This window comes from Castanea sativa, chromosome 1 (genome assembly GCF_040712315.1).
Source record: "Castanea sativa cultivar Marrone di Chiusa Pesio chromosome 1, ASM4071231v1".
Taxonomy (NCBI): domain Eukaryota; kingdom Viridiplantae; phylum Streptophyta; class Magnoliopsida; order Fagales; family Fagaceae; genus Castanea; species Castanea sativa.
Genome location: NC_134013.1, coordinates 3,019,912 through 3,043,708, shown reverse-complemented (window position 1 = coordinate 3,043,708; position 23,797 = coordinate 3,019,912). Strand labels below are relative to the sequence as shown.

At 35.2% G+C, this 23,797-nt stretch overlaps 4 protein-coding genes across 5 annotated transcripts; all 4 read right to left on the bottom strand.

Annotated features, from left to right (window-relative positions):
- Positions 1 to 355: 355 nt before the first annotated feature.
- On the bottom strand, positions 356 to 12,592 carry LOC142639560 (cytochrome P450 81Q32-like). Of its 2 annotated transcripts, none has more exons than XM_075813725.1 (3): positions 12,461 to 12,592; positions 2,155 to 3,083; positions 356 to 1,165 (listed from the first exon to the last, which is right to left on the bottom strand). In XM_075813725.1, exons 2-3 carry the CDS (start codon positions 3,058 to 3,060, stop codon positions 569 to 571), a joined length of 1,503 nt encoding a protein of 500 aa, XP_075669840.1. In that variant the 5' UTR covers positions 3,061 to 3,083; positions 12,461 to 12,592; the 3' UTR covers positions 356 to 568. The 2 variants fall into 2 exon arrangements, with proteins under 2 accessions (XP_075669840.1, XP_075669837.1); XM_075813722.1 differs by lacking the exon at positions 12,461 to 12,592 and adding an exon at positions 4,281 to 4,411.
- On the bottom strand, positions 12,291 to 13,393 carry LOC142639569 (cytochrome P450 81Q32-like). The gene has a single exon (XM_075813731.1). The coding sequence runs from the start codon at positions 13,382 to 13,384 to the stop codon at positions 12,422 to 12,424; it is 963 nt and encodes a 320-aa protein (XP_075669846.1). The 5' UTR covers positions 13,385 to 13,393; the 3' UTR covers positions 12,291 to 12,421.
- A 929-nt stretch (positions 13,394 to 14,322) lies between these two features.
- LOC142621761 (cytochrome P450 81Q32-like) lies at positions 14,323 to 16,790 on the bottom strand. The gene is made up of 2 exons (XM_075795116.1): positions 15,857 to 16,790; positions 14,323 to 15,130 (listed from the first exon to the last, which is right to left on the bottom strand). Exons 1-2 carry the CDS (start codon positions 16,763 to 16,765, stop codon positions 14,537 to 14,539), a joined length of 1,503 nt encoding a protein of 500 aa, XP_075651231.1. The 5' UTR covers positions 16,766 to 16,790; the 3' UTR covers positions 14,323 to 14,536.
- A 3,496-nt stretch (positions 16,791 to 20,286) lies between these two features.
- LOC142621729 (cytochrome P450 81Q32-like) lies at positions 20,287 to 22,947 on the bottom strand. The gene is made up of 2 exons (XM_075795077.1): positions 22,008 to 22,947; positions 20,287 to 21,144 (listed from the first exon to the last, which is right to left on the bottom strand). The coding sequence occupies exons 1-2, from the start codon at positions 22,911 to 22,913 to the stop codon at positions 20,521 to 20,523; spliced, it is 1,530 nt and encodes a 509-aa protein (XP_075651192.1). The 5' UTR covers positions 22,914 to 22,947; the 3' UTR covers positions 20,287 to 20,520.
- Positions 22,948 to 23,797: the final 850 nt, after the last annotated feature.

The following is a 23,797-nucleotide window of genomic DNA, read 5'->3' as shown; positions in this document are numbered from 1 at the left end:
ACATCAAATAGACCAAAAACTCCAGCCCACTCTTAAGTCTTAACAACCTAAAGCTCACCGTCCTAGTTAGGTTCCTTTATGGACTAACTTCTACGTAGCCAAGAGGCCCAGGACACAACCTTTTTAAACATAAAACTTCCTTGGCCGAATATGATTTGGCAATTACTTGTACTAGATGAAAATATTGCTATGAACTACGAAGACCGCAATTCTTGCTACACAAATACTAAACATGTAATTCGGTTTTTGCCTCAGACTTTGATTAATGGACTTCGCAGTTCGCAGATAAGAGGCTAGTATTTGCATTGAGAGAGAGAGAGAGAGAGTTTTATATAGAATTTTTTAGAACCACAAATTTTGCAACAACTAAATGTGAGTAATTACTTGTCATTTTCACATAGACTTATAACTTTTTTTAAAACACCACCACCCCATACAATTAACTACATCTAAATTGTGGTCACATTTTTTTTTTTTTTTGGTGTGGATATTCTTAATCATAGGATTTCACAAGTCCAATTGACTTGGGTGACTTTTAGATGATGGCATTGGCATCCACTGAAGAATGCTATGGCATTGGTTCCCTTACTTTGCACATTGCCTCCAAAGGCTTGACCTTACGCATGGTGATGCCCAAATATTCAGTCATGTCGACCTCCTCTTCCCCAATCCTTTCCCACTCAAATGATTGAATCAAAGTCCCCAATGCCAATCCAATCACCCGATTAGCTAGTGCAACCCCAGGACATCCTCTTCTTCCAGCACCAAATGGAATTAGCCTATACCCCTCACCACTCCACCCTTCAAACCTCTCTGGCATAAACTTTGTTGGGTTCACCCAAACCTTAGGGTCTCTATGAATGGCCCAAGCATTGACCAATAACATTGCTCCTTGAGGCACATCATAATTGCCTACTACACAATCTTTAGAAGCTTCACGTGGCACAAGAAGAGGAACAGGTGGATACAAACGGAGTGTCTCACTAATTACATTTTGTAGATAATGTAGCTTTGGCAAGTCTTGTTCATCCAAAAGGCGGCCTTGTCCCACATTAGCATCTATCTCAGCTCTGACCCTTTCCATTGCAGTTGGATGGTTGAGCAATAGTGACATAGCCCATTCTAAAGTAGTTGATGAAGTATCAATCCCTGCTACTAGCAGCACCTGCAAAAGTAAGCTGGGTAAGAAAGGTATGCTTAGGTCGTATTTGGATATACAAAATTACAAATTGAGTTCAACTCCTGGAAACCCCAGTTAGTAACTGCTACCAATTTTGCTACAATAAATCTTACAATTTGAGGTAGTAGTAGAGGTAATTATTATGTATATCAAGTATCAACAACATAATATATAAAATTCATATATATATATATTTTTTTAAATACTAAATTTGCTATCAATATTGTTTTAACTAAGGTGATATTCCATATGATTAATATCACACCAAAAATATAATGAATTAGTGTTAGAATTACTTTTTTTATTGTTTGTAACGTGTCAATTTATAAGATTTATATAGAATAATTTATATTATAACACTTCATTTCGTAGTATTTTTCCTTCTTTCAAGAATTTTCAAAAATAAAAATGCTAAAACTATTAACAAATTTAGCCACAAAAGTTTTACAAAACGAGGTGAAAATGAGTACAATTGATTCCACTTTAATGCGAATACAAATTCTCTGTACCACATTTTGCGTTCTAATTTATGTTTTACTAATCACAACTTGCCATGTATTTATTTAACTTTCCTTATAAATAACCAAAATTTAAAATTAAAAAAAAAAATAACAACTTGTGATTGGTGAAACATAAAGTGAAACATAAAATAGGGTACATAGAATTTATATTCCCTTTAATGATTAACAAACATGAGTGGCAATAATTGCAATTGATTTCACTTTACCACATAACAAACAAGAGCATTTCACTACCTAATACACATTAACCATACAAACTTACAGTAATGTGTGGACATTTCAAAAGAAATGTAGATATCATGCTCTGTTTGAGTAAGCAAGGTATTAATTTGTGAGTTTTTAAGAGAAATCATTTGAACGGACCAAAGCCAGTGTAACAGGGCTGTATATGACCAACCATTCGTTTCAATAAAATTCTTCAAAAACCAAAGAAGAATAGGATTTGTAAATTACCATAATAATTCCCTTGATGATTTCGTCCGTGTAAAACTCTGGCTCTGTTTCTCTCAACTTCAACAAGTTATGTATCATCAATTTCTTCACCTCTGCCTCGCTTCCAGCTCCGTGATTTTCATCAACCAGTTCCTGCAAAAACTTATCCATCTTTTTCATCAATCCCACCATCTTCTTCTCCACACCCAGCAAATCCATCCACTGCAAAAATGGCAAAAAATCTCCCAGATTTGTTGCTTCACACAAATCCACCAATTCCCTAATAACACGACGAATTCTCTTTGCTTCCTCTTCATCTTCCACATCCTCACCAAAATACCTCTTCCTAGCTATCATCATTGTCATGACATTGAAAGAATGCTCCACAAACTTAGACTTCAAATCAATCTTTCTCGTGCCTTTACCACAACTTTGCATGAGTTTTTCACGTAGTAACTTGACCTCTTCTTGTCTAACACTCGAAAACGCGTGGATACGAGAGGAAGAGAGTATCTCAAGCGTCATGATACGGCGAAGGTTGCGCCAAAGATCACCATAGGGAGCTACAGATACTATAGAGTAGTTGTAGCTGAAGTGATCGTTGGCAAGCGAGCGCGGACGGTTGGCGAAGACTACGTCGTTTGTGGTGAAGCAGTCTTCGGCAGCTGAAGGGGAAGAGACTAGGAGGACTGTACGGGAACCACATCGGAGGAGTAAGATGTTGCCGTAGTTTTGTGAAAGAGTTTGTAGAGATCGCTGGATTGGTTGTTTAAAAAGATGAAGGTGACCAATAAAAGGGAGAGATGGTGGGCTTGGAGGTAGGTTCTTCTTGATTGTTGATGCTGATTTCTTGTTTTTTATGAAGAGCTTGAGAAAAATGGAGACAAGAATTATCAGAGCAAAGCTAAACCAGTAGGGATCTTCCATTTTCTCTCTCTGTTTGTATTAGTCTGGTCATCACATAGACACTTTTGTTACTTTGAATAAAGGAAAATTCAAATCATAATTGAGTCCGCTATGGCTTAGAAAATATTAAATTTCTCTTCATTTTAATAAAGCTGCAGTACTATTCTTAATTACCTAAACAAATTACAAATGGAAAAGAAGTCCTATATATGGTTGACTTCCTCATCTAATATCTGTTTTTCTTATCTTCTTAATAATCGTGTTTGTTTGAATTTATAGCATTTTAAATATGAATGATTGGTATTGATATCTTCTCGGATTGTGATACTAATATGCATTATTTGTAACATATGATGTCATGTTTGCGCCCTTGATAAAATGAGATGAGTGTGCGTTTAGATGCAATTTTTTGCTGATTGTAGATTGTTTATTTACTAAAGTTGATTACAGTATATCCTTAAAAATTTGAGACTTTAAAAAATTTTATATAAGCAAATTAATTAATAAGCTAAAAAATTAAAGGAAAAAGATGATAGCAAACAAATACACCATCAGAGATCTGAGACCTACTCAATTATGCAATTAATCAATTATTAGATATTGTGCTTATTAATTTTATTTGCAAGAAAACAAAGGTTTATATTCCAAAAATAAACTAACTAGACTTGAAATTTGAGTTTCACTTATTAGCAAATTTGTTTAATATTATACTATATTTTTAATCTTTATCTAAACTTCTCTTACAAAGCAAAAAAAGAAGAAGAAAAAAAAGAGAGCTTACTATATAGGGTATCATTTATATTGGTTTAATAAGTTTTTATGATTTTAAATTTAGGTTATCCTGTACTTATTTCATGGTAATAATAAATGAATATGTCTAATATCATTTTGAGTTTTTTTCATAGTTTTAAAAACTGGACTAGACCGGACCGGCCGGTTCAACTCGGAACTAGACCTTAATCCGGTCCGGTTATTAGTTAAAATCGAAAATAAATAAAAAACCGAGCAAACAGTACAAACTGCCCCGAAAACCGGTGCAGTTAAACTAGTTTTATCATTTCTTCATAAATACTTCAGCTATTGTGTTTTTTAATCTAAAAAGAAAAAAGAAAAAAAGAAAGATCTCTTGTTTTAGATTTAAGAAGAGAGATTTTGATTTTGAAAATACTCTCTCAAGTATGAAGTGGTGAAGCCTAAGACACCCACAGTGACCCAAAAAATATTAGATTTACTTTACTTACCTTTTGCTCAAAAGAACAAAAAAAAATCAGATTTACTAAATCTGTGTTGAGGAAGAACCAAAGAAGCTCAAAGATAAGCAGATTTGCAATGATCTGTTTGCTTCAGTTTGAGAGAGAGAGAGAGAGAGAGAGAGAGAGAGAGATATATATATATATATATATATATGAAAAGCAAAAAGTGAGATGGGATATATAGATAATTATTATTGAACCAATTGTGTGGATGAATGGATTTCAAAATGTGTGGTAGTTGGGATGTTATTGTGTAGAATGTGTGGAGGGAAAAAAAGATCAAGTGGGTAATGATATTACAACCCATTGGTGCACTTTTTTTTTTTTTTTTTGATAGTTTCAACCTATGGCATCCGCTCCTGATAATAGCTCTTTATCATCAGACTAAGCCACTAATCAATTTTTGGTGTAGGCGAGGATTGAACCCCAGGTCTCTTGTACAACCATCAGAGACTTTACCAGTTGAGCTAACTGGAACCCACTATTGGTGCACTTAGCCGAATGTGTGGGGGAAAAAAAATATTAAGTGGGCAATGATATCACTACCCATTGGTATACTTATTTTTTGTTATTTGAAAGGTTAAAAATAATTAAAATATTGTACAGTGGGCTTGTGGGTTGTGGGTGCTTGTATATGTTTTTTTTTTGTTTTGTTTTGGTTGAATTGTGGTAAGCTAAAGTGTAATGTTTTACTATTATTTAATTTTTTAGTTAAAATGACCAGCTATGAAATTATTTATTTATTTAATTTTATAATTATTAATTAAATTATTTATGACGTTACCGGTTCGACTATTGGTCGAACCCTACACCGACTAGAAAACTAGTAATCAGTCATTTTTTTGGTTTTTTCACCATACCGGTTTTTAAAACCATGGTTTAAAAAAAAAAAATATAAATAAGATGGATTTATAATTAAGTTCATAATTAATAATGTATTTTGAATTTAAAATTTAACAAATATAAGTTTAGAAATGATTTTTTTCCCAAAACCAGATCATGGTAATTTCTTAGGCCCATTTTTATATGGTACTTTCGTCATGAACTCGTGGGTAATACGCTAATCTACATATATAGGATAATCCGATAATGAATGAAAGTTGTCGGTGCTTCTAAGAATATTCATAGCAGTGGAACTAAAAATTTAACTATTTGGCACCACAAAAAGTTATTTTATCTATTTTACCTACACACATGCTGCATCAGTGGATCTATTTTAACTTTTAACACAATAAAATAATATAAACATCACAATAAAATAATATATCTACTACAACAAAATAATATATCTACTACACACAACCATCACAACCACACGTACAACCGGGTAGGGAATAAAAAATTATTATTATTTTTTTTTAGCTCTAAGCTCTAAAAAAAATAGCTATAGCTCCACTGTTGGATGGTGATCTTTTATGTTTTGGTGAAACTAAAATAGCTATATAGCTTTTTAGCTTCACTGCTACAAGTGCTCCAGACGTATAAAAAGTAAAGCATAAGAAGCCATCACGAGAGCGACTTTAGTGAGGATCCAAAGAGCCACCAGATCTAGATCTGGATCAAATCCAAAATTTTAGCCACAACTTTCATCAAACCCAACTGTTATTGACAATAGAAAATGTTAGTCTTATCCAAAATGTTATAACAAGACAAAACTGAGAAAGGATTGAAATATTTTATAATATTTTTGCAAAATGTTAACGTGATTTTTATTAGTTTTCATTTAAGTACATCATTAATATCACTTTTTCATTTACTAATAATCACTTACCACATCAACAGTTTGTAAAAATTTTTGTGAAATATTTTGTATCTCTACTATTATTCAATCTTATTTAGACCCTAAGCCAAAAATCCTTAAGGCAGCAGATTAATTGATCAATAGAACAAGTTATTAATTGATTCCACGCAAGAAGAGAGTCCAACAATAAGTATCAATCACTAAATCTAAAAGCAATAATAATATGATATATTGCCTTATGCACTCTATTGGTAGAAAATGCACCTAAACCGTGAAGGTAATCTTTATTGTATAATGTGCACGGTAAAATGGCTAATTGTCAATTTATTTAGACTAATATAAACTATATAACAATATTTTTACAAATTATTAATATGACATATTTTTACTAGTTTTTATCTAGACTAATCATTAACATTACATTTTTTCTTACTAATAATTACTCACCATATTATAAACTATATTACAATATTTTTACAAATTATTAACATGATATATTTTTTCTAGTTTTATCTAGACTTATCACTAAAATCATATTTTTATTTACTAATAATTACTCATCATATTATAAACTATATTACAATATTTTTACAAATTATTAACATGATATATTTTACTAGTTTTTATCTAGACTTATCACTAAAATCATATTTTTACTTACTAATAATTACTTTGTTGTGAAAATTGAGTGAAATAATCTGACTTTAACACAAGGTTTAAATAAGAGAGAAGAAAATATGACACAAGAAATTTACGTGATTTGGCAATATGCCTACGTCCACGGGAGGCGACAGAATAAATTTTACTATAATTGTAGAGATTATAATAACAGTTTGAAAATATTTTTTCACAACCTAAATCCCAAATACACCCTTAATTGTCTCACAAATAAATAGAGAACCCACTATTGTATTTAGACAAATTGTAAGACACTAACTTCCTATGCAATCCGTAGCTTACATGCTCTCTGAACTCATTTGCTCCACCTCTCTTTATAGCTACACTTCAGCCAAAATATCACCATCATGAAACTTATCAAGTCAACAAAAATGGCTAGCATTTATTGCCAATGGAGTCACACATTTCGGCTAGCACAAATTGGTTTGCTCAAGTGTAGTTCCTTGATAATTCATGAATGCCAATGAGTCATACATTTCGGCCATAAAGGTGAAGCATGGCATGTCAAGTGTTCCAACAGAAGAGAACAATGCAAGACTTCTATCAAAGAAGTCAATATATTCAGCCATGAGTCATTGCAACATTAAATGCAACTTCTTGCATTTCTTCACGCATGAAATACTTCCTGATGGTTTGTTGGCTAATGCATTTAATGATCTATTGGCTAATGTCAATCCACCAAATTTGACAATTCAAGCCACTCTAACAAATCTCCACCTTGGCTTGAATTGTATCAAGCTTCACCAAATAATCTCTTCAATCGCCTTCACCTTAGCCCCTACGAGCTATCACAAGCCACAAACACTGATCAAGTCCAAGTAGTGCTTGAACTTGCTTGTAGGTACTGGCTTCATCAACATATCAGCTGCATTCTTTGAAGTGTCAATCTTCTCAAGAATAATTTCACCTGTAGCAGTCAACTCCCTTATCTTGTGGAATCTCACATTAATATGCTTTGTTCTAGCATGATAAACCTGATGTTTTGCCAAGTAAATGGCACTTTGACTGTCACAATGCAACTGTACTCCTCCTTGGTTCAAACCAAGCTCTTTGACTAGCCCTTTCAACCACAGTGCTTCCTTTGTAGTTTTAGCTACCGTCATGTACTTAGCTTCTGTAGTAGGCATGGCTACTAGGGATTGTAGTGTGGATCTCCAACAAATAGTCCCTTCGACAGTTTGAACACATAACTTGTTGTAGACCTTTTGTCATCTATATGGCCTGCATAGTCTAAATCCACATATCCTACCACTGGATTATCCCCATGTTGCCTCGTAAACAGAATCCCATATCCTGCGGTTCCATTAAGGTATCTGAATATCCACTTTACTGCATTCTAGTGCTCTCTACCTGGATTTGCCATGTACTTACTAACAATACTCACTGCATAAGCCAAATTCGGCCTAGTGCAAACCATCGCGTATATTAAACACCCAACTGCACTTGCACATGGAACCTTTGACATGTCTTCAATTTCTTTTTCATTCTTCGGGCACTGACTACTAGATAATTTGAAGTGATTCGCCAATGGGGTGCTTACAGGATTAGCATCTTGCATGTTGAATTTTTCAAGAACTTTTCTGATATAGTTCTTCTGAGATATCCACAACTTTCTTGACTCCCTATCCCTGCGAATCTCCATACCCAAAATTTTCTTAGCAGTACCCAAGTCTTTCATGTCAAACTCTTTGTGCAATAAAGCTTTTAACTTGTCAACCTCATACATGCTCTTTGCAACAATTAACATGTCGTCAACATACAGTAACAAGAAAATGTAAGAACCATCATCAAGCATCTTAACATATATGCAGCAATCATACTCACAACGGGTATAATGAATCTAAATCATATAGGAATCAAACCTCTTGCACCATTGTCTGGGAGATTCTTTAAGCCCATAGAGTGACTTTTTCAATTTGCAGACAAGATTCTCCGTACCAGGTTTCTTGAACTCCTCTGGTTGTTTCGTGAAGATTTCTTCCTCCAAATTCTCATGAAGGAATGTCGTCTTCACATCCAATTGCTCTAATTCCAGATCTTGATGTGCTACCAAAGCCAGCACTACCCTGATAGAAGTATGCCTGACCACAGGTGAGAAAACCTCATCGCAGTCAATCCCATGTCTTTGTGAATATCCCTTTGCTACCAATCTTGCTTTGAACCATTCTCCTTCCTTTTCTGATATTGCTTCCTTCTTTTTGAACACCCACTTGCAACCTATCGGTTTCTTTCCCTTTGGAAGTTTTGACAACTCCCAAGTCTTGTTCTTATTTAAGGACTCCATCTCCTCCACCATAGCTTCCATCCACTTGTCCCTTTCAGAGCTATCAATTGCTTCCTGAAAAGTGGAGGGATCCCCGCTACTAATTACTAAGCAATAAGAAGCAAGATCTTCGAAACCATACCTGACTGGTGGTCTTATGTTGCGTTTAGGCCATTCTGATATCATGTTGTGATCTTCTTAATCACTATTATGAGGTTCATTTTCTAGCTGAGACTCCACTTCATCTAACTCCACCTGCACCACTGATCTATTGCTGTTAATACTGCTTCCCTTTTCTTGAGACTCTTCTTCCTTTCTGAAGTCTTTTATCATGGACTTCTCGTCAAACACCACATCCCTGCTAATCACCATCTTTTATGCCACTGGATCCCAAAGCTTGTACCCTTTTACACCTTTCTCGAACCCAAGAAAAATACACTTCTTGGATTTTGAATCAAGCTTTGACCTTTCTTCGATAGGAATATGAATATAGGCTGGACACCCGAATATCCTCATCAACGAGTAATCAACTTCTTTTCCTGTCCATACCTCCTCAGCAACTTTCCCATCAAGCGCAGCTCTAGGCGATCGGTTAAGAATGTAACAAGCCATGTTCACTGCTTCAGCCCAGAAGACTTTAGGAAGCCCAGCATTCAGTCTTATGCATCTAGCTATCTCATCGATTGTCCGGTTAAGTCTCTCAGCCATTCCATTCTGTTGAGTGTTCTTCGTACTGTAAAGTGTCTCTTGATACCATGCTCTTCACAAAACTTTAAGAACTCCCCATCCTTGTACTCAGTGCCATTATCAGATCTTAGGCACTTGATCTTCCTTCCAGTCTGATTTTCCACTCCAGCTTTCCACTTCTTGAACTTTGCAAATGCCTCGGACTTGTTCTTCAAGAAGTAAACCCAAACCTTTCTAGAATAATCATCAATGAAACTCATAAAATACCGAGCTCCACCTTTAGAGACCACTTGCACCGGCCCCTAAATATCAGAGTGTACATAATCCAATATACCCTCTGTTTTGTACGTGGCTATTTTGAATCGCATCCTACACTGCTTTCCCATGACACAGTATTTACAGAAATCTAACTTACATGACTTAACTCCAGCCAACAGATTTCTTTTCTGCAATTCCCTCATACCACACTCACTCATATGCCCTAGTCGCATATGCCACAAGGGTGTATCATCCTGCTCAGATTTAGTCACTACAGTAGCTCCACCTATAATGGTATTGCCGAATAGCTTGTAGATATTACCTTATACTTTTTACCCCTTCATCACAACCATAGTGCCCTTTGATATCTTCATTAACCCATTCTCAGACTTATAGCAATAGCCATTAGAGTCTAGGGTTCCCAATGAAATTGAATTCTTTTTCACCTCTGGAACATGTCGTACCTCTCCTAATGTCCTCACCACATTATCAAACATCTTTATCTTAATTGTTCCTATTCCAACAACTTTGCAAGTAGCATCGTTGCCCATTAGAACAGAACCACAATTAACCGATTTGTAGGTGTCGAACCAATCTCTGTGAGGAGTCACGTGGAAAGAACATGCTGAATCTAGAATCCAAGAATCGATTAGCTTGTTGGCACTGGATGAAACTCCATTTGAATCTGAATCTGCTACCACAACATTTGCAGATCTTGATGACCTTTCCTTGTCTTTGTCCTTGCCTCTTTTCCACTTTGGGCAGTCTCGCTTAAAATGCCCCTTCTTTTGGCATTTATAGCACTTCACTGTCTTGCTTTTGGATTTGGATCTACTATAACCCCTAGCAGAATTGTGATCTCTATCTTTCTTCCTTCCATGTTCTTGATTACCTTTTACCATAAGCCATTCACTAGAACTTTCACCCGAATTCTGCTTCTGTTGGTAGTGATCCAACAGGGCTCCTGAGATCTCTTCAAATTCTAGAGTCTCTTTCCCCTAAAGCAGGGTTGTAACCAAGTGTTCGTAGGATGCCGGGAGAGAGGACAAAAGCATCATCGCCTTGTTTTCATCATCGAATTTTATATCGATCCGCAACAAGTTACTGATAATTTTTTTGAACATGTGGACATGTTGAGCCAAATCTGTACCCTCTGCCATCTTAAGCTCATATAGCTTTCGCTTAAGATTAAGTTTATTTGTGAGGGACTTGGACATATACCGACTCTCCAAGTTCAACTATATAGCTGCAGTAGACACCTCATCCATGACATCGTACATAAGCTCATCTGCCAGACATAATTGAATTGTACTGACCGCCTTCATATTGAGTTCTTCCCATTCGTCATCCGTTGTCGTCTCTGGTTTCTTTGTTTTCCCGTACAAAGCCTTCACCAAACCTTGTTGTGCCAACAGATCTTTCACCCTTCTTTGCCATAAACCGAAGTTACCAGTTCCGTTAAACTTAACTACGTCTATCTTGGCAATAGAAGCGTTGATCTCCATTGAATAAATCAACCTGGAGCTCTAATACCAGTTGTTGTGAAAATTGGATGAAATTATTTGACTTTAACACAAGGTTTAAATAAGAGTGAAGAAAATATGACACAAGGAATTTACGTGCTTCGACAATATGTCTACGTCCACAGGTGGCGACATAATAAATTTTACTATAACTGTAAAAATTACAATAACAACTTGAAGACACTTTCTCACAACCCAAACTCTAAATACACTCTTAGTTCTCTCCCAAATAAATAGAGAACCCGCAATCCGTAGCTTACATGCTCTTTGAACTCATTTGCTCCACCTCTATTTATAACTACACTTCAGCCAAAATATCACCATCATGAAACTTATCAAGTCAACAAAAATGGCTAGCATTTATTGCCAAGGGAGTCACACATTTCGGCTAGCACAAATTGGTTTGCTCAGGTGTAGTTCCTTGATAATTCATGAATATCAATGAGTCATACATTTCGACCATAAAGGTGAAGCATGGCATGTCAAGTGTTCCAACAGAAGAGAACAATGCAAGACTTCTATCAAAGAAGTCAATATATTGCAACATTAAATGCAACTTCTTGCATTTCTTCACGCATGAAATACTTCCTGATGGTTTATTGGCTAATGCATTTAATGATCTGTTGGCTAATGTCAATCCACCAAATTTGACAATTCAAGCCATTCTAACATACTCACATAGTTTATAAAATAATTTGTTGCTCAAGTATTTTCCATTTATAATTAACTTGTGCTTTATCTCAAAAAAAAAAAAAATTGTGCTTGTTAGCGGTGATAATTCTTTTTTTAATGGACAACTTTATCAAGACTAATTACCAAGAGAACTTTATCAAGACTTTTTTTCTGGCTTTTTAATGGTAGAAGATCTTGATAATCTTATTCATCGGGCTGAAGATTAGATCAACACTATAGCAGGACAATGATACCAAAAAGTAGCAACCAATAATTCATCATCTGTTGGAGCTTACAGCATAATGTCTCACTTTTTTGGGTTTAACTGATAAAGACATATACTTACCAGTATAACACTTTTGATGATTTCGTCGGTATAGAATTCCGGTTCTATCTCTTGCAGTGATAACATAACATCAATTAATGTCATCTTTGTCACTTCATTAACACTTTGACTAGAAGAACAACCTCTAATTCTCTTGTGCTCATCAACGAGATTTTGGAAGAACCTATCCATTTTCTTCTTTAAAATCACCATCCTCTTCTCCAACCCTTGAAAATCCACCCATTGTAGCACTGGAAAAAAATCATTTAAATTTGAACTCCCTAGAAGCTCTGTCACCTCCCTCATGATGATCTGAAACTGCTTGGCTTCTTGGTCCACCACTTCCTTCCCATAATATCGCTTCCCAGCTATTGTCCTCAGTATGATATTGAAACTAAGATCCAAAAGCTTTGGTCTCAGCTCAACCTTTGTTGGTTTCTCTCTAGAGGAGTCTTGAAACAGTTGCTTCACCAATAGTTTAACCTCGTCTTGGCGAACGCTGGTAAACATGGCGAGGCGGCTAGTAGAGAAGAGCTCTAGGGTTGCGAGGCGCCTGAGGTTTCGCCAGTGGTCACCATAGGAGGAGAACCCTATCGTTTTGTAGTTGTAATTAAGGTGCTTCCCGGCTAGCATGTGAGGGCGGTTCGCAAAGATGATGTCTTTCTTTGTGAAGCATTCTTCTACGGCTGAAGGTGATGAGATTACAAGGACTTTAAGCGTCCCACATCGGAGAAATAAGATATGGCCATATTTCTCAGAGAGTTCATGTAGAGTACGGTAAAGGGGTTCTTTAAGGAGATGGAGATGACCTATAATAGGTAGGGCAGGTGGGCTTGGAGGGAGGTTTCTTGGGTTTGCAAGTCTTTTGAATTTGAAGACAAACTTTGAAACTACAAGTAAGAAGACAAATAAAAGTGCAAAAATAAACCAGGGAGCTCCTTCCATTAGTATTAGTACTAGTACTAGTACTAATACTATTACTATTACTCTATTCTTTCTGAAGACTGAGAAGTTACTTATTATAGAGTTTCTCATTTATAGATAGAGATCATTGGTCTCGGATGGTTTGCCTGGAGCTGAAAAGTCTACATTATTTTTATTAATTTATATCATTTTAAAAATATAGTTCTTTATGCTAATATATATTTCTTGTTTCTATTTAGTCAATAACATCTATCTACATGAGTGGGGTAATAAATGAATGTAACTGTTTATGAATACTTTGGGCTTTGTTTGAAGAGAGGAAAAAAAAAATGTTAAATACAATTTTTTTTTTTTTGACAAACAAAGCATTCAAACATTTTTGAGTATTTGACTATTCTCTTAGAAATGTGCCCTATCCCACAAACACCAAGTTACTACAAGGATGAATTCCTTGGGTGACCTGAAGATGTTAGCAAAAAATTTCAAACCTAAAATTTCATTAATATCATAATTTATGAGGTCTTAACAACCTCTAAACCCACTCCTTAAAATTACTCTTTATGCTCGCAAGTCTTTGAACACGCTAATAGTGCATTCATAAGACTAACAGTCTATTATGGGCTCAATACATCAAATAGACCAAAAACTCCAGTCCACTCCAGCCCACTCTTAAGTCTTAACAATCTAAAAATCACCGTCCTAGTTAGGTTTTTTTATGGACTAGCTTCTACATAACCAAGAGGCCCAGGACACAAACATTTTAAACTTAAAACTTAAATCATATTCGAATATGATTTTGCAATTACATCTACTAGAAGAATATATTGTTAGAACTACGAAGACCGAAATTCTTGCTATACAAATACTATTCGCAACATGTAATTCTGTTTTTGTCTTAAAACTAGTGTGTTCAGTCTTTGATTAATGGACTTCGCAGATAAAAAGCTAGTAATTGCATTGAGAGAGAGAGAGAGAGTTTTGTATATAATTTTTTTTAGAACCACACATTTTGTGTCACAATTTTTGCAACAACTAAATGTGAGTGACTACTTGTCACTTTTACATAGGATCCGTTTGGATACCGCTTATTTTGTTGTAAACTGAAAATAATAAAAAAATAATAAAAAAGTTATTGTTTACAAAAATGACTGTTCATAAATTTAAATGCACTGTTCATTGGTTCCTTAGTTTGCACATTGCCTCCAAAGGCTTGACCTTGGGCATGGTGAGTCCCAAATATTCAGTCATGTCGACCTCTTCTTCCCCAATCCTTTCCCACTCAAATGATTGAATCAAAGTACCTAATGCCAATCCAATCACCCGGTTGGCCAATGCAGCCCCAGGACATCCTCTCCTTCCAGCACCAAATGGAATTAGCCTATACCCCTCGCCACTATTCCACCGCTCAAACCTTTCTGGCATAAACTTTGTTGGATTCACCCAAACCTTAGGGTCTCTATGAATGGCCCAAGCATTCACCAATAACATTGCCCCTTGAGGCACATCAAAATTGCCTACTACACAATCTTCAGATGCTTCATGCGGCACAAGAAGAGGAACAGGTGGGTACAAACGAAGTGTCTCACTAATTACATTTTGTAGATAATGTAGCTTTGGCAAGTCTTGTTCATCCAAAAGGCGTCCTTGTCCCACATTTGCATCTATCTCAGCTTTGACCCTTTCCATTGCAGTTGGATGGTTGAGCAATAATGACATAGCCCATTCTAAGGTAGTTGATGAAGTATCAGTCCCTGCTACTAGCAGCACCTACAAAAATAAATATGCAAAAGTCAACTAGGTAAAAAGAGGTATGCTCGATCAGGTCCTATTATCTCTAGATTTACAAATTACAAATGAGTTGAAGTCCTAAAGGCCCTAGTTAGTAATTGCTACCAATTTTGCCATACAAAAGCTTACAATTTGAGGTAGTAGCAGAGGTAATTAGTGTGTATCAATTACAAAATAAACAAAATTCATATATTTTTTAAAAAATACTAAAATTTATATCAATTTTATTATAAAGTATCACTTCAATAATATAATAAACAAGTATTTGAATTACTTTTTCATAATTTGTAACATGTTAGTTTATAAGATTTATATAGAATAATACATGTTACAACACATCATTTTATAGTATTTTCCCTTCCCAACAAAAATTTGTAATTTTTTCAAAAAGGAAAAATACTAATACTACTACTAAGTTCAGCCACAAAAGTGTCATGAGAATGAATGCGGTTCATTTCACTTAACAAATAATAAACAAGAGCACTCATTATTGTACACTACCTAATACACATTGACCACACACACACTAACGCGTGGACATTTCAAAAAAATGTAGATATCATACTCTGTTTGAGTAAGAAAGTATTAATTTGTGATTTTTTCAGAGAAATCATTTGAACCAAAGCCAAGAGGGCTGTATATAACCAATCATATGTTTCAAAAAAGCTCTTCAAAAACCAAATAAGAATAGGATTTGTTAATTACCATAATAATTCCCTTGATGATTTTGTCGGTGTAAAACTCCGGCTCTGTTTCTCTCAACTTCAACAAGTTATGTATCATCAATTTCTTCACCTGTACCTCGCTTCCAGCTCCACCATTTTCATCAACCAGTTCCTGCAAAAACCTATCCATCTTTTTCATCAACCCCACCATCTTTTTCTCCACACCCAGCAAATCCATCCACTGCAAAAATGGCAAAAAATCTCCCATATTTGGTGCTCCACATAAATCCACTGATTCCCTAATAACACCACGAATTCTCTTTGCTTCCTCTTCATCTTCCACGTCCTCTCCAAAATACCTCTTCCCAGCTATCATCATTGTCATTACATTAAAAGAATGCTCCACAAACTTAGACTTCAAATCAATCTTTATCATACCTTTACCACAACTTTGGATGAGTTTTTCACGTAGTAGCTTGATCTCTTCTTGTCTAACACTAGAAAACGCGTTGATACGAGAGGAAGAGAGTATCTCAAGCGTCATGATACGGCGAAGGTTTCGCCAAAGATCACCATAGGGAGCAACAGCAACTGTGGAGTTGTTGTAGTTGAAGTGATCGCTAGCAAGCATGCGCGGCCGGTTGGCGAAGACGACGTCGTTTGTGGTGAAACAGTCTTCGGCGCCAGAAGGGGAAGAGACTAAGAGGACTGTACGGGAACCACATTGGAGGAGTAAGATGTTGCCGTAGTTTTGTGAAAGAGTTTGTAGAGATCGCTGGATTGGTTGTTTGAAAAGATGAAGGTGACCAATAAGGGGTAGTGATGGTGGGCTTGGAGGCAGGTTTTTCTTGATTATAGTTGCTGATTTCTTCTTTTTTATGAGGAGCTTGAGAAGGATGGAGAAAATAAATATCAGAGCAAAGCTAAACCAGTAGGGATCTTCTTCCATTTTCTCTCTCCGTTCACATGTTTAGGTGGGTTGTCTACTTGTATTAAAAAATTATTTGCGTGTTGAGAATAGGAGAAGGAATTGTGGGTGAGAAAATATTAGTTAATTATAGGTTGACTTGTAAGCTAATTGTTTGGCTCGCAGGATAATTTTGACAAAAGTTACAACATTTTACGTGACATAGAAGTTGTAAGATGGTGAGGAATTATACATAGTTTAGAATTCGATTATTAGTTGAAATATTATTAAAAAATGCAGTAAAACTTTTAAGCGGTAGTAAAAATAAATTAAATAGTAAAATAGTTACTAATTTGGTTAGTTTAACCGGAACCGGACAGTTCAACCACAAAAATCGAGAACCAAAACGGTTCAACTGGTTATGGAGTGGTTCGCTTAAAACACCAAAAACGCAGCAATATTGATTGAAATGGCACCACTTCTTAGTCTCTCTCATCTTATTCAGTCTCTGATTAATAGCACAAGAACCTTAAATCTGTGAGGAAATGAGAGCTGGAGAAAATTTCATTTGTGGGTGAAGTGGGTATTGGGAAAAACTTAAATTTAAGGGTGACAATCAAATGAAAAACTAACAAAAAGATGAGAAAGTAGATATAGGGGAAGAGCTATGCGTTGCAGAGAAAGAGAGAGAGAGAACCGTCCAAGCTGAATATATTCTGTGAGGATTTAAAAGACAGAGGAAAAGCGATTTGGATTTGGAACGAGAGGATGGTATTTTGAATCTCTGGTAGGTGTGAATCTCTGAAAGTAAATGAGGGTAGGACTTGGGAGTGAGACAAGAGTAAATGATGGTGGGTCGACAGACCAAAGAGAAGCATAGGTGTTAGGTAATTGGCGGGGTGGGTCTAAATTTCAAGTGAATTTTTTTTTTTTTAATAAATTTTTTTAAGTGAAGCTTAATTAACTGTTAAGTTTCTTGTTTTAAGAATCAAGCAACAGATTTTGTTATATAGGAAATAAGATGTGAAACTTTACATAAAAATTATTTAAAAATGGTAGATATCTTTCAATATATATTTTTAATTATAAACTTAATATAAATTATTTTTATATATTTTTAAAACTATAAATTAAATTATTCATAATCATTGGTCGAACTCTGATCGAACCAAAAAATTAGGAACCAGTCATCTTTTCTCTTTTTTGTCTATTCCAGTTCTTAAAACTATTTGCAACAAGTTGAGTATCATCTTAAACAAATTACAAGCGGAAAAAGAAGTCTTGTATTTGACTTTCTCACCATTATTTTTTTCTTCTTCTCAATAATCATGTTTGTTTGAATTTATAATATTTTAATATATTTAAATACTTTTGTCTTTACTCTCATCTCTTCTCCATTCGTTCCAAACATATGTAAGAATTCAATATCATCAAAATTAAAATAGGTAAAAAAAAAATTAAAAAGAAAAATGTGCAGTGATTTTTCTAGGGAAAATTGAAAATGTGGGTGGCATTTTTAACCCAACGAAAACAACATGAACAAAACCTACTTTAAGATTTAAAATACTACAAACTAAATTACTAACATTATGAGGATGGCATTCGTTTTTCTTTTCCCCCTCCATGAATTCCAGTACAAGTGTGGTTAATAGTTGTGTGGTTGAATGGGCTTGGGGCCCATTTACACTCATGCTTCAGGCAGCACATTACTGTTAGTCTGGTCCATCACTTAGAGCATCCACATTGAATAGGGCATATGACAAATGTAAGCTCAATTTGCAATTGAAGCCCAAAAACAGCACTCCATCGATTATGGTAAAACCCAACAATTGCAAATTTTTTTGCAATTCAGCTACAGTGTAATTCTAAATGTAGAATGCACTGTAGCTGAATGGTAAATGAAAATAGTAGTATTTAATTCTCTCTCTCCTCCTTTTTATTAAACAATTCCTATTCTTTCTTTCTCTCTCTCTCTCTCGTTATTTCTCTGATCTGTTCCTTCTCTCTTCAGTCTTCAGACCCAAAACCCATAAACACCACACCACGGCAGATCGGCCTGGCTAACGGCGGCGACGTGGCTTGGTTTCTCTCTCTCTGGTTGACGGCGGCGACATGCATCGGTGTTGGTTTGGATTGATTGGGTTGGATTTTTGGAATGGGTTTTGGAGTGGCGATTGGGTGGTTGAACGAAATCAGGGGTGCTCGCCGTGGGTCTGAGTTTGCCGGCGTAAATCGGTGGTGGTTGCTGTGTATTTTTTGGTGGTGCTGGGTGGAGGTGGGTTGCTGTGTATTTTTTTTTTTTTTTTTTGTGGTGTTGATGATCGGAGAGGGTGGTGTTGATGATCAGAGAGGGTGGTGTTGGGGGTTGTGTTGTTTTGGTTGTGGGTTTTTTTTTGGTGTTGACAGAGAGGGTGGAGGTGGTGTTGTTGTGTTCATGGTGTGGTTTTTTTTTTTTTTTTTTTGGGTGTTGAGGTGTGGGTCACCGCTGGTGGTGGTGGTGGTGATGGTGTCAGGTGTGTGTAGGATAGGAAAATAAAAGTTGTTGTGTTTATGATTGTTTGATATATTATTTTATTGTATAGAAATAATATTTTAATGAGTAGGATAGGAAAATAAAAGTTTGGATGTGGAAGTGTTGCAAAATTGTATTGTATAATTGATAAAGTGACTTTTTGAATGGTAAAATAGGATAGAATTAAGAAAAATGAATGTGGATGCTCTTAGAAGAATTCATTGTATAGGTAGATGTCACAGCCCACAGGCAAATAAATAAATATAAAAAGAAGATGTCACAGGAAAGAATTAAAGAAAAAAAAAAAAGTAATAACCAGTTGTTTCAGACCTCCACACGTGTTCAGAACTAAAAAAGAAATTAAAAAGATACAAAAGTTTTTAAGTTTGGAAACCCCATACCTCGTAGACTTGTAGTAGATGGATTGTAGGTGGCAATAATAGATAATGAATCACTAAAAGCAAAAACTGAATTGATGACTCACACATCCCAGGCTGCATGTAAGAAGAGAGAATAATGGGAAAGGATTGGTAGACAGCACTTATAAGATTTAGGTTTTTGGAATTGTTATAGAATCCTGTCCCTCTCAAGAAAGAAAGAAATGAAACTCTTAATTTTTCGTTTGGATTGAGGAGGGATGGGGGTAGAATTTGCCCAAGATTATTATTTTTTAGCTAATTCTACATTATTCTATTCCGCTCTCTCTCCTTTCCACTCTCAATCCAAACAAGCCCTTTGTTCCAAGTCTTTGAACACACTCATAAGAGACTGAGTCTATTATAGGCTCAATAAATCAAATAGACCAAAAACTCCAACCCACTCTTAAGACTTGAAAAACTAAAACTTACCGTCCTAGTTAGGTTCCTTTATGGACTAACTGCTGCATAACCCCCAAAATATGATTTCACAATTACATCTACTGTGAAAATATTGACCGCAATTCTTGATATACAAATTCTATTGCAGAAAGGAATTCAGTTTTTATCTTAAAAACTAGTATGTCAATCTTTGATTATTGGACTTACGCATATAAGAAGTATTTGCATTGAGAGAATCTCATATAGATTTTTTTAGAACCACAATTTTTGTGTCACAATTTTTGTAACAATTAAGTGTGAGTGACTACTTGTCACTTTCACATAGACTAATAAACTTTTCTCCACCATCATTACATACAATCAACTACATCTAAGTTGTGGTCACAATTTTATTTTATTTTATTTTTTTGTGTGGACATTCTTAATCATAGGATTTCATGAGTCCAATTAATTTAGTTGGGGGACTTTTAGATGATGGCATCCATTGAAGAATGCTGAGGCATTGGTTCCCTTACTTTGCACATTGCCTCCAAAGGCTTGACCTTGGGCATGGTGAGGCCTAAATATTCAGTCATGTCAACCTCCTCTTCACCAGTTCTTTCCCACTCAAATGATTGAATCAAAGATCCCAATGCCAATCCAATCACCCGGTTAGCTAATGCAGCCCCAGGACATCCCCTCCTTCCAGCACCAAATGGAATTAGCCTATACCCCTCACCACTCCACCCTTCAAACCTCTCTGGCATAAACTCTGTTGGGTTCACCGAAACCTTAGGGTCTCTATGAATTGCCCAAGCATTGACCAGTAACATTGCTCCTTGAGGCACATCATAATTGCCTACTACACAATCTTTAGATGCTTCATGTGGCACAAGAAGAGGAACTGGTGGGTACAAACGGAGTGTCTCACTAATTACATTTTGTAGATAATGTAGCTTTGGTAAGTCTTGTTCATCCAAAAGGCGGCCTTGTCCCACATTAGCATCTATCTCAGCCCTGACCCTTTCCATTGCAGTTGGATGGTTGAGCAATAGTGACATAGCCCATTCTAAGGTAGTTGATGAAGTATCAATCCCTGCTACTAGCAGCACCTACAAAAGTAAGCTGGGTAAGAAAGGTATGCTCAAGTCCTATTTGGATATACCAATTAAAATTACAAATTCAGCTGAATTCCTGAAGACCCCAGTTAGTAACTACTACCAATTTTGCTACAAAAAGCTTACAATTTAAGATGGTAGTAGAGGTAATTATTATGTATACCAAGTATCAACAACGTAATAAATAAAATTCATATATATTTTTTTAAAATACTAAAATTGCTATCAATATTGTTTTAACTAAGGTGACATTTCATATGATTAATATCACACCTAAAATATAATAAATTAGTGTTTGAATTACTTTTTTATTGTTTGTAAGATGTCAATTTATAAGATTTATATAGAATGATTTATATTATATCACATTATTTCGTAATATGTTTTCTTCCTAAAAGAAATTCGTAGTATTTTCAAAAATAAAAATGCTAAAACCATTAATAAATTTAGCTACAAAAGTGTTACAAAAAGAGGTGACAATGAATACAATTGATTCCACTTTAACGCGAATACAAATTCTTTGTACTACATTTTGTATTCCACTTTATGTTCTACCAATCACAATTTATCATATATTTATTTAACTTTCTTTATAAAATAGCCAAAATTTAAAATGAAAAAAAAAATGAAACATAAAATGTAGTACAAAAGAGTTATATTCCTTTAAAGTATTACAAACAAGAGTGGCAATAATTGCAATTGATTTCACTTTACCCCGTAACAAACAAGAGCATTACACTACCTAATATACACATTAACCATACAAATTTTTTTTTTTTTTGAGAATCATATATGACCAATCATTTGTTTCAATAAAATTCTTCAAAAACCAAAGAAGAATAGGATTTGTAAATTACCATAATTATTCCCTTGATGATTTCGTCTGTGTAAAACTCTGGCTCTGTTTCTTTCAACTTCAACAAGTTATGTATCATCAATTTCTTCACCTCTGCCTCGCTTCCAGCTCCACGATTTTCATCAACCAGTTCCTGCAAAAACCTATCCATCTTTTTCATCAACCCCACCATCTTCTTCTCCACACCCAGCAAATCCATCCATTGCAAAAATGGCAAAAAATCTCCCATATTTGTTGCTCCACATAAATCCACCGATTCCCTAATAACACCACGAATTCTCTTTGCTTCCTCTTCATCTTCCACGTCCTCTCCGAAATACCTCTTCCCAGCTATCATCATTGTCATGACATTGAAAGAATGCTCCACAAACTTAGACTTCAAATCAATCTTTCTTGTGCCTTTACCGCAACTTTGCATGAGTTTTTCACGTAGTAACTTGACCTCTTCTTGTCTAACACTCGAAAACATGTTGATACGAGAGGAAGAGAGTATCTCAAGCGTCATGATACGGCGAAGGTTGCGCCAAAGATCACCATAGGGAGCTACAGCTACTGTGGAGTAGTTGTAGTTGAAGTGATCGTTGGCAAGCGAGTGCGGACGGTTGGCGAAGACGACGTCGTTTGTGGTGAAACAGTCTTCAGCGGCTGAAGGGGAAGAGACTAAGAGGACTGTACGGGTACCACATCGGAGGAGTAAGATGTTGCCGTAGTTTTGTGAAAGAGTTTGTAGAGATCGCTGGATTGGTTGTTTGAAAAGATGAAGGTGACCAATAAAAGGGAGAGATGGTGGGCTTGGAGGTAGGTTCTTCTTGATTGTTGTTGCTGATTTCTTGTTTTTTATGAAGAGCTTGAGAAAAATGGAGAAAATAATTATCAGAGCAAAGCTAAACCAGTAGGGATCTTCCATTTTCTCTCTCCGTTTGGTTGGGTTGCCTATTTGAATTAGTCTGGTACACTTTTGTTACTTTAAATAAAGGAAAATTCAAATCATAATTGAGTCCGCTATGGCTCAGAAAATACAGTATTAAATTTCTCTTTATTTTAATAAAGTTGCAGTACTATTCTTACCTAAACAAATTACAAAAGTGAAAAAGAAGTCCTATCTATAGTTGACTTCCTCAACTAGATATCTGTTTTTCTTATCTTCTTAACAATCATGTTTGTTTATTCAGCAAAAAAAATCATGTTTGTTTGAATTTATAACATTTTAAATATGAATCATTGGTATTGATATCTTCCCGGATTGTGATACTAATATGCATTATTTGTAACATATGATGTCATGTTTGCGCCCTTGATAAAATGAGATGAGTTTTTATTTTTATTTTTTTTTTATTTTCTTAAATTTTTTTTAAAAGGTAATAAAATGGGAATGATTTAGGTATAGTGTGGGTTTAGATGCAACTTTTTGCTGGTAGATTGTTTATTTACTAAAGTTAGTTACAGTATATTCTTAAAAATTTGAGACTTTAAAAAATTTTATATAAGCAAATTAATTGTTAAGCTAAAAAATTAATGTGGCGTTTGGTATGGGGTAATGTTTTAGGATTTTCAAGAATGTTTAAAGATTCTCATGTTTGGTTGCAAATCATGCTAAGGAATCAGTGCCAGGGGAATCTGGATTCCCCTCTTAGTGGGAATGTGAATTCCCTTTAAAACAGGTGGGAATCCAGATTCTCAAGCTTAAAGGAAACTGTATTTTTTATAGATCGACAATTTTAACAATTTTTCATTATCATTTAATCAATTAAGATAAAATATAAAACAAATGATTATGGATTAAACTCTTTT

Bases quoted from the DNA above. Each gene is read 5' to 3' on its own strand.
- LOC142639560 (XM_075813725.1), bottom strand. From the start codon at position 3,060: ATGGAAGATCCCTACTGGTTTAGCTTTGCTCTGATAATTCTTGTCTCC. The intron at 1,166-2,154 runs GTAATTTACAAA...TTACTTTTGCAG, and splicing joins TCATCAAGGGAATTATTATG to GTGCTGCTAGTAGCAGGGAT.
- LOC142639569 (XM_075813731.1), bottom strand. From the start codon at position 13,384: ATGGAAGGAGCTCCCTGGTTTATTTTTGCACTTTTATTTGTCTTCTTA.
- LOC142621761 (XM_075795116.1), bottom strand. From the start codon at position 16,765: ATGGAAGAAGATCCCTACTGGTTTAGCTTTGCTCTGATATTTATTTTC. The intron at 15,131-15,856 runs GTAATTAACAAA...TTATTTTTGTAG, and splicing joins TCATCAAGGGAATTATTATG to GTGCTGCTAGTAGCAGGGAC.
- LOC142621729 (XM_075795077.1), bottom strand. From the start codon at position 22,913: ATGGAAGATCCCTACTGGTTTAGCTTTGCTCTGATAATTATTTTCTCC. The intron at 21,145-22,007 runs GTAATTTACAAA...TTACTTTTGTAG, and splicing joins TCATCAAGGGAATAATTATG to GTGCTGCTAGTAGCAGGGAT.